Source organism: Spinacia oleracea, chromosome 1 (assembly GCF_020520425.1).
Source record: "Spinacia oleracea cultivar Varoflay chromosome 1, BTI_SOV_V1, whole genome shotgun sequence".
Lineage (NCBI taxonomy): Eukaryota > Viridiplantae > Streptophyta > Magnoliopsida > Caryophyllales > Amaranthaceae > Spinacia > Spinacia oleracea.
Window position 1 is genome coordinate 119,381,527 of NC_079487.1, and position 10,819 is coordinate 119,392,345.

Below are 10,819 nucleotides of genomic sequence, written 5' to 3' on the forward strand. Positions count from 1 at the left end.
TTAACATTGATCCTATAAAATGTTTGGAACAACCTTGTTAAATATATTAAATCAAGACTTATGGTTTGTTATGCATATCCATATTCATTATATGACACAAATTCTTAAAATTTGGATAGTATTATAACAATTTAATTGATAGTACAAGTTCAACTATTATAATATTTTCTATATCGATCGGTTATCATAAATTTCATGCAAGGATTTTTCTTCGGATTACAAATAATAAACGATCAAAGGTAAACGTTCATTATACATTATTCACATCCATTATACGTAGTACGACATAATTTCTAAACAAAACATGATACTCGATCATTTACGTTATAAGAGTGCGAAATCATAGAGCGAAATTTTTCATCACCACGTCAATTTTCCTCTCTTTTATTATAATATAGAGTACTCCCTCCATTCTCGAATATCAGTTCTATTTGGAATCTTGTCACTATTCACAACTGGTTAGAATCTTCTAATTTATTTCCAATACATATTTCAAAACATATTCGTGCGAGATTTTGTTTTGTTCGTCTCAGTGTTTGGTTTAACACCATCAAATTTTTATATTTTTTTAATGTACGTATTTGGAGATATTTATGTTTAAATATTGAGTTGAAATGGGTGAAAAGGTCAACAGATGACTAATATTTAAAAATAGAGGGAGTATATATATATATATATATATATATATATATATATATATATATATATATATATATATATATATATATATATTTAAATTAAGAAATTTATTGACATAAGTAAATAAGTACTTCGCAGTATGATCGATTATTATCATATAAATTAGATGATTTTAGGTAAAATATATACGAATTATATTAATTATTACACAATTGAGAAGTAGATAGATTAGATTACGCAAGTTTTACTCATTTTTAAGAAAGTTACAAATTTGTTTAAAGTAGTGGAACATTAAAACATTACTCCCTCCGTATTTTAAAAAGAAATACACTTTGACCGACACGTAGTTTTAGGAGAGCGAGTGGAATTTATTAAAATAAGTGGGTATATGGGTGAATTGTTATTATAGTAAAATGATGATGTGAATAAGTATGAGGGCCACAAGAAAGAGAAAAGTATCTCTTTTTAAAATACGATCGTTTAAGGAAAGTGTATCTATTTTTAAAATATGGAGGGAGTTGTAGATACATAGTACGTGTCTAAGAAAAATTTCAATATATATTTTTAAAAAGTAAGTTATTTTATGACCTGCCTATATATATATATATCATTTCAATTTTGTTTTATCTTATTTATCTAGCTTGATATACTGTTACAGGAATGATTAAGTACGTGTTGGTTTATTTTGATGAATTAAATATATTTTTTGTACTAATTGATCATATATTATGTGTTATTTAATTGTGTTAAAATAAGAATTTCTCAATTGTATATACTAAATATATTATAAATAAATTAGTCCACGTTTTATGGAATGAGTTTCCGTATTTATTTATTTATATGATGTTATATCTAAACCGAGATTTTATATCGTTGGCTAAATGTCTAAACAATAGTAATATTTCTTTTTATGAAAAGATAATCTTAAAATGCTTATATTTGTTATGAAAGTATAGAAAAGATAATTTACAAAATATTTTCCATGTATAGAGTGCTTTGTTTTTTAAAGGAAAATAGAATAAAATATTCTTATTAAGTGAAAGTTAACAAAAAAAGTTATAGAATGATTTATTTTTTATATTTTTTTATATCCAAAAGGGAGGCCAATCAATGAGTGACAATTGTCATCACCACATTGATTTCCTCTCTTTTACTATAATATATAGATACGGAATATAATGAATAAATAAATAAATAAATAAATAAGGGAAGAACGATATGGAGGGATAAATAGCTTTTGTGACAAGAAAGACTTATCAATAAGTCAATAACTAATTTCTAATATAATGGTATGCCCCGTAATTGAGTAATTGAATTTACTTATTTTACAAAAGGGATTATGGACTTATGGGGTCATAACATTATTTATCAATTTCAAATCTTTATCAAAGCATCAAATTGAGGATTGGGCGAAAGATTGCGCCAAAGGGGTTCGCAGAACCATTCTATTATTTTTATGTAATACGAAGTACATCATTAGTTTTTTATTCCAAGATAGGTGACCTTTTTGGGTAGCGGCGGATTTTGAACCGTTGTTCGAGAGGGTTAGTAAAAACATTAATGTAATTAATGAAAACAAGTAATCTATCGTTTTGCAAAAATAATTAATGAAAAGAAGTACTCCGTACTCCTTAATGCAATGTACCTCTTCAAAATTTGATAGAATACCCGTGATGGTGAAAGAGATCTACTCCAGCAATTACCAAAGGGACGTGCAATATGTAACAAATATAGAAAACGAAATAATTGGTATTTTGGTATATTTATGGTTTCATAATTTTGGCAACAAAGGATAATGGGAGATTTGATTCAGTTTATAAATTGGATATATGGAAATAAAAGATTACGGGTAGCGGGTAGCATAATTGCCTTGGATATATCAAATTTTGCCTTGGTAAAATCCGTACCCTAAAATTAAGTGGTAGTACATGGAATGGGACACAAGATTGGGATAGAGGATACATACCCATTCAAATACTACCTGATTTAATTTGCTAATCAGAAATGAACTTGGCTGAAACTTCATCGATCTGCAAATTCGGCATGCATCATTCGCATCAACAATTTTGTGACTGAAACGGGCCGTGACCAAAAAGTTTAGCCCATTATGTCTGCCAGGCCCACACTCCGGGCCAATTTTGTGACTGAAACGAGCTATTTTGGATAACTAAAATTTCAGTTTTGAGTTGGCTAAAACCCGACCAAAAAACTAATCGAGCTGGTTCGAAAAGCGAGCTTAAAATAACTGCCTAAAACTAGTGGTGAGCACGGATCATCTGATTTCGGATCGGATATCCGAATCCGAAAATTGTAAAATTTGATATTTGTATCTGATCCGAAAAGTTTCGGGTATCCAATATCCGATACCCGAAAATTTTCGGATCGGGTATCCCGGGATATCCGATATCCAATTTCTTAATGTTCTTTAAAAAAATTTAACTTTGTTTTCCATCAATTTCTCACTTTTACTTGTAATCTCACCGTTCACTATCCAAAACAAAGAAATAAAGTTCCTTATTATGAAATGGAGATTTGTAATTCAAGAACACATAAATTCTTACTTTGTATAAAAAATAAGTACAAGAGCTAATTGTGCCCTAGTGTTAAACAAGCTCCTAATGTTGTTTACTTTTAACGTGTTACGGAGCATATACTTCACAAATTATTCACATAGTAAAAATTAAAAATAAATTGCATTAGATTTTATTTTTATTTCGGATATTTTTTGAAAAACCCACTATTTTTGGGGTCGGGCCCGACTCAATTCATCACTAGCTAGGACAAAACATCCCCTAAATAGATTGGTACTCCGTAAAAAAAGTTGTTAATTAAGCAATGAGTATGAAATTTAACTACGTGTGACAAAATAAATACTACTCGTACTACATAAATTAGGTTCATCATGCGAAATATTTTGGAGGGAACAAGCTCGTGAGAAATGTGAACAATTCCCCCCCTCTTGTTTTTGCCTCACTTTTAGTTGTTATCTCCATATTATTAACTTTGTTTCTCTGTATTTTCATCTAATTAACGATGAAAATAAAATGACTTACATCCCTCTTTCGTGAGTGAATCCCCCTCTTAATCGTAATTTAACATGATTTGCGAGGGTTATTAATGCGTGGACTTGGTCTACAGATAGTGAACACAAAACAATATAACAATATCCTTTTAAAACCTTTTACATATCTTGTGACCTTTATTATATATTACATAGTAACTATAAGAAATTACAGACCAATTATCTTATACGAAGTATATAATTTTGACAAAAAAAAAACTCTTAGATATACTAACCATTGTTGAATCAAATTAACCTTGTTCTTTTTTTAAAGCAAGGTTTGACTTAAAATTATATTAATAAAGCAAAATTTGTACTAATTCCACTATCTTTTATACTCCGTATTTGTTTTCATAAAAACCCTAAAAAACATGTCAAAATAAATTAAAAACAAGTTATTCACTTTCATTGTAGACATGATATACAATAAATTTAATGTAAACCAAATTCATTTAATTAAGAATTAATAAATTTTGTCAAAAAAAAAAAAGAATTAATAAATTTGCCCCATCAAAAAAAAAAAAGAATTTATAAATCCATACCTCATATGCTATCACCCTAACTACTAACCTAAGACCGTAATATGCAATTTTTTAAATAAAAACCAAGTTAAAGTTGAAAAGTCAACGCCCTTTCTATCCGAGGTGGCAGGAGACTATTGGTTGACATTCTTGTGCGTAATTTGCGCCCCGCCTATTTCCAATTCTCCTCTAATTTTTATTTTTTAATTTATTTTGGTTATTTTGTTAGGTTGAATTAAAATATTTACTACAACATTAAAGGCATTTAATAAATTAAAGACAGCAAATATTCTCCCATTGATCCCTCTCTCTTTCCTTGTCTGTTTTATGTTCCAATCAATTGCATCTCTCCCACCTCTCTTTTGTTTCTTTGGCTCATTCTTATTCATATAATCTCGATCTCATTCTTATTTCAACCTTTATCCAACTTTTGTTATTCCTCTTCATCCATGGAGATTTAGCAAAACAAAGCAAAAAATAACAAAGAGGTACCTATATTTCTTAACACCCTTAATTCTTATTTTCCGCTTCTTGTATTCAATCATTATTTTGAGAATCAGGCCTTTTAGAAAAGATACAACTCCTTTTAGGACGTTGCATTTTTTTTTTTTTTTTGATTATGAGTTTCGTTTTTCATGTTTATGTTACCCTTTGATTTATTAAAGGATACATTTTGTTTAAGGTGTGATTTGTTGTAAACTATAAGGTTTGTTATTTGAATAGAAATGGACGTTTGTTTTGTATGTCAAAAACAAAAGAAAAGAAATGGACGTTTGATCAATTGTTTCAATGAACATTATTCTTCATCTTAATTTGTTAGAAAAAAAATAAATAACATTTCAAATTCATAATTTTCAATACATTATTTTTTCTTCAAATGCAACACAAATTTTGAATTCTGTGTTTATTTGTGATTATTCCTTTGATTTTGTGGCTTAATTACAAAAGTATTTGCTGAAGGAGGATTTATTCCTCTTTCTTGACTTATGTTTATGTAATGAAAAGGACAATGCCATTATTTTATGTGTATTATATGAAGATGCTACAACTATTTGAAATTGACAATAAATTTCTGCAATGAACAGATTTTTTAATCGATTTGTTTCTTGTTCCGATTTTTTAAATTAAATATTAGGAAATGGTATTTAGTGGATACAATGCTTGTTCCGTTCAAGAATTGTGATAACTTAATGTGGGTCATTCTCCCTCAAAAAATAATGTGGGTCATTCAAGGAAAAGAAGATGAGTTAACCTTTAAAAGTGGTCGATATTTCGATACATAATTTGTAGTTTCGTACGCGCTATTTAAAATATTTCCTATTGAATTTTTTTTGTTTTTTATATTTGAGACATTGACCATATTGGTTTCCCTGTTTTTGTCTTTCCTCATAAGTTTCTAATTATGATCAAGAATCAGATGAAAGTTTTTTAGCCGCAGCTTAATTATTAGGTTAGGACATAAATTGTGACTGGAATAAAACCCTTTACCCTACAAAGCCCAGCAAGTAGATAAAACGTATGGCCCAGAGACCAGAGATGTTCTACTAAAAAATAATTTCCTTACAATACATAAAATATAGGATTTTTTGTCATTTAACACCTTAAAAAAATTAGTTTTTGTAATTAAACACCTTACTTATTTTTTATTATATTTAAACACCTTAAAAATCTAAAAATTTATAAATCAACACCGCTTAACGATTTTCATAAGAAAAAAAATGTTGATTTTTAACCATGCTATAGCTCCCAAAGCATAATTTGATGGTAGAAGGAGTTGTTTACCACCATATCATGCCTTGGGAACTTTAGCATAGTTAAAAACTAATGTTTTTTCTAACAAAAATCGTCAAGTGGTGTTGATTTCTAATTTTTTTTGTTTTTTAAGGTGTTTAAAAACAATAAAAAATAAGTAAGGTGTTAAATTACAAAAACTAGTTTTTTTTAAGGTGTTAAATGACAAAAAATCCTATACTTCGTAGTATTTATTTGCAAAAATCAAAACTAATATTTTCTTCGTCTCAGCTCATCTCCTATTATACCACTTGACAACGAGTGTTATACCACGCTTAATATACTTTGACAGTTAGATAGGAGATGGTTGACGTGATATATGATATGACAATTTACCTATTGGAACAAATATGAAGAAATTACTTATAAAGTGACCCGAATTTGATCACAAAGTATATACTTTTAGGAAGCATATTTAATTTTGTACAAAGTACCATTTAAAATGTTGATTTTTCCAAAAAAAAAAGGAGTTGTATTTAACTGTGAATCATGATCAGAACTCAGAAGTGTTTAGTTAGTTGGTTTAAAACAATAATTCAAGAAACTTAAGGACCTGGTTTTAATTGGTCAAAATGCATATTAGTGGTCAGCATGAATGTTACTATGTTAGTGTTGATCTTGTCAACCATATTCCCCAATTTTTTTATGTTTATGTGTCTCATTTGTCAACTATTTTTCGTATTGGTTGCTATTTGTATTTGGCCTATCACAATTTAATTTCGAACTTTAAAATTAAATTAATATTAACCAACTCATTGGTGAAAACTGACATACAAGTGATACACAAACTGCGGGGAAAAGGATTTGGATTCATTTTCTGCATCAACCTTCAATTATGTACTTCCTCCGTTTCGAAAATATTGCACCATGTTGACTTCACGCTTCCCAATACATGACGTTCACTCGTTATCTCGAATTATGGTATAAGTAAAATTTATAAAAGAAATTGATATTTAACAAGTATATATATTGACAAAGATCTAATAAGATCCTACATGATTACTTATTTTTTATGTATATTTTATGAAAGATGGTAAAAAACACAACATAAATAGTGTAAAAGTTAACATGGTGCGATATTGGTAGAACAAAGGAAATATATTTTCTTATACATTTATTTTGAACTACTATATGCAGGTTGAGTTTAACTTGGGTAATTAAGAGGTAAATAACATGGAAACATCAGTGAGGAGAAGTAGTATTGGTGGGAAAGAAACAAAGAGGGGAACATCTCCTTCAAGTTCCACCATTAAGAAAACATCTCCTAAACCTTCATCTTCATCTTCAACCCCAACTGATGAAAACACAACCAAATCTGTCCCTAATTATCTGAAACCCACCATGAGTTCGAGTCTGGATTTCTCAAGAATCCCTGCTAAGAAGTCAACTACTGATCATGGCTTTGCTCAAAAACCAGCTGTTGATAGAAGAAGATCCTTCGAAAGACCACCACCATCATCCCAAGTTAGCAGAGCTATTCGAGGTCCACCTAGTGGGACCCGCGACATTAAACCTCAAAGATCATCCTCTTTCTCAATCAAGTCAACTAACACTCCTTCCTCCGCCGCCGCCGCCTCGACAAGGCCGGGGTCGGAGAAGTTGTATGCAAGGACATCGAGCTTGAAGGATAGGAAGGTGGTAGGACCTCAGATGAGTAAGTCTTATAGTCTCAAGAGGACTGCATTTCCATCAACAAGTTCCAAAAAAGAACCAACATCATTAACATCATCTTCATCTTCATCTTCTGCTGCAAAGAAGCCTCCTAGGAGTGTAACCTCAGAATCAAGTGTAGATTATGAGAGTAGATCATCAGTTGATCATTTGATTATCGAGGATGATTTTGTGAATATTGATGACAGTGAGGTTCAGTCTCTTCCTGAAATGTCTGAGATGCCTGAAAGTAGCAGGGAGTTGGCTGACCCTACTAATGTAGAGGTTGAAGAAGAAGTCGAGCACGTTGAAGAAGCTCACCCAAAGGAAAGGATTGTGGTTGTGGAGGAAGAAGATCATCAGCCTTGTCATGAACATGTAATGGAGGAGGAGGAGGAGCCTGCAGTAGAAAAACAGAGTGAAAAAACCGATCATCATCAGAGTGTTGAACAAGAATCTGCAGTAGTTGATGATCAGACAAAGGTTGAGCTTGCAGAAGAACAGAATCTGGTAAGGAATGAGCAAGATGAGTCTGATATAAAGGTAGTTGAAGTTGTTCCAACTGAAACAATGGTTGAAGAAACGATTATGGAGGAAGAAATGGAGGAACAAGATAACAGAGTGACTGAAAAGGAAGAGGAAAAAACAGAAGAAGAAGATGAGAAGATGGTTGAAGAAGTAAAAGAGGAGAAGATGGTTGAACAAGTAAAAGAGGAGAAGATGGTTGAAGAAACTGTCCGCAGTTTACCTGCAGATACTGCTGTTGCTGCTGCTGCTAGTGCTACTGCTACTGCTACTGCAACAGGGAAAACACAGGGTTCGGCGGCGGGGAAGAAAGATAAGCAAGCTTATAATGATGTGATTGAAGAGACAGCAACTAAGCTTATGGGAAACAAATCAAAGAACAAGGTTCTGGCATTAGCTGGGGCTTTTGAGACTGTCATTTCTTTGCAGGACACTAAAAAGAGCTGACCATCTGCATCTGCATCTGCATCTGCATCTGCATCATCATCATCATCATCATGCTTATTTCTTCATATATACATACAACATATATCCAGTCGATTTCGATTTGTTGGAGAGTGAAAAGAAAGAAGAAGAAGAAGAAGGGAATGGTTTTATTCTTTGATTAATTTGTCTACTTATTACATTTTTGCCTTTTAATTGTTTTTTTTTTTTTTTTGAGGTTGGAAAATTTGGTAACAGTTTGATTTGCTTCTGTTGGATGCAATGTCATACAAAATTGTACTTAGCTAATTTAAATCTTTCGGTTTTTTGTTATGCAAAGTGATTAATTTAATTGCAGGAAATCTTTAATTACAAAGGTAATTTGTATGCAAAGTGATTAATTTGTTCAAATGTTTGCTTCAAAGAGAGATGAACACAATTTTGTACGTCTTCAATTCAATTTGCCAATTTGTAATTAGCTGTCGAATGAAAAGGATTTTAAGGATTTTGTAACTCAGTTGTATACTTCAATCTTTTCATGTATATCCCCTTCCCCTAAGAAACTGACAACATGTCAGTCTCCTAGCCGCTAGATTCAGCCTTGTAACTTATGTTACCTAACACATTGTTAATGAAATACGCAACATTTTGTTTTGTTTTAATGTCCTTCTCGCGTTCATCGTAGCAGTAGGGATATTATTCATCAAACAACCAATTAAAGTATTAAACTATTGAAACAAGGGTGATGATAAAGGCCAGAAGTTAAAGAATAACAAATCAAATTTTGCCAATACATATCAATATAAGACGTACCGTAAAGCGAATACAGATAAAAGTATAATGGTTTCTAGGTATTTTATAAATAATTTAAGCAAAGGTTACACTTCATACAAACCGGCATTCTCTAAAATCTGCCAATATATCAATATAAGACGTATTGTAAGGCGAAAACATATAAAAGTATAATGTTTTCTAGGTATTCTATAATATTTTAAGCAAATGTCACACTTCATACAAACCGGCATTCTCTAAAATATGCCAATATATACCAATAATATACCAAAAAGAGCGAATTACAACATGAAAATGGTGCGTGTTTGGCCTAATTAAGCAAATCGGGTAGAGAATTACAAACACGTACCAGGTCTCATTCTAGCGAATTATATAACTATATATGCTTCATATCCTCAAATTTAAACATCGTTCTTCTTCTCCAAATTACTGCTAGCAACATAACATCATTTGTTATTATAATTGCAATATCTAAGCTCCAAAGAAATCTGTCTTTCCATCCGAAGTTGTCGATGAAAATTCTCAATAAACAAATCTGCCCTTGTATCAATATCTTCAACACCATAATTATTCTTATTGTAATTATTCATCCTTCCAAAGCTTCTAAATGAACTCAAATCGCGCTTATTTATTTCATTACTATCTTCATTCATCAATACATCATTTGAACATCCATTATACAACCCCATCTCATCTTTGAAGCTCAAATGCCGGGTGTAACGCCTAGTCGACGAGCCTCGAAGAATCGATATCGAAGCTAATCTCCATTGATTAAACTTATACGTTGAAGTTAAGATCACATTTAGCTTCTTAACAACCCTTTTTAGCTTGTTTAACAATGACCATTTCCTTGTACCATCATTATAATTAGGACTCATTTCTTTGTTACCTAACAAAAAAAAGTTTAAGCTAAGATTTTTTTGTTTTTAGTTTTTTGGGTGTAATTGAGTACAAGTTGTGAAGGGATGAAATATATATAGGGTTAAGTATTAAGTATTAAGTATTAAGTATAAGAGAATGAAGTTTGTGAAAGAAGTTACTCGGTTTAAATGAGGAAACGTGTTGAAAATTGATTAATGGAATAATTGAAGGGGGATTTACATGTAAGGTGATTATTAAAGTGAACGTTAAGAAAGTTACAAAGAATAGGCTTAATTGTCACCTTTTCTTTCATTAATTTTGAGAGCCTTGTAAGTTTCAACATTATTAGCCTCATTTCTCTTTGCGTTTTCCTTAATATATATATATATATATATATATATATATATATATATATATATACTTCCTCTGTTCTTATTTATATAACACAATTGGGATTTTGACACTATTCACACAAGCTCTTTTGATTTCAATTTGTTATTTATACTTAAGAAAAAACATAGTCGTGTGGGGTCTTGTTTGATTCATCTCAATAAAT

The 10,819-nt window shown here is 30.7% G+C and overlaps 2 protein-coding genes across 2 annotated transcripts; one reads left to right on the top strand and one right to left on the bottom strand.

Annotated features, from left to right (window-relative positions):
• The first annotated feature begins 4,500 nt into the window (after window positions 1–4,500).
• On the top strand, window positions 4,501–8,943 carry LOC110795086 (uncharacterized). The gene is made up of 2 exons (XM_022000062.2): window positions 4,501–4,709; window positions 7,150–8,943. Exon 2 carries the CDS (start codon window positions 7,186–7,188, stop codon window positions 8,632–8,634), a length of 1,449 nt encoding a protein of 482 aa, XP_021855754.1. The 5' UTR covers window positions 4,501–4,709; window positions 7,150–7,185; the 3' UTR covers window positions 8,635–8,943.
• Window positions 8,944–9,848: 905 nt separating this feature from the next.
• LOC130465645 (uncharacterized) lies at window positions 9,849–10,280 on the bottom strand. Its single transcript, XM_056834485.1, has one exon. The coding sequence runs from the start codon at window positions 10,278–10,280 to the stop codon at window positions 9,849–9,851; it is 432 nt and encodes a 143-aa protein (XP_056690463.1).
• Window positions 10,281–10,819: the final 539 nt, after the last annotated feature.

What these genes read in the sequence shown, in the direction of transcription:
- LOC110795086 (XM_022000062.2), top strand. Translation starts at nt 7,186, where the DNA reads ATGGAAACATCAGTGAGGAGAAGTAGTATTGGTGGGAAAGAAACAAAG.
- LOC130465645 (XM_056834485.1), bottom strand. Translation starts at nt 10,280, where the DNA reads ATGAGTCCTAATTATAATGATGGTACAAGGAAATGGTCATTGTTAAAC.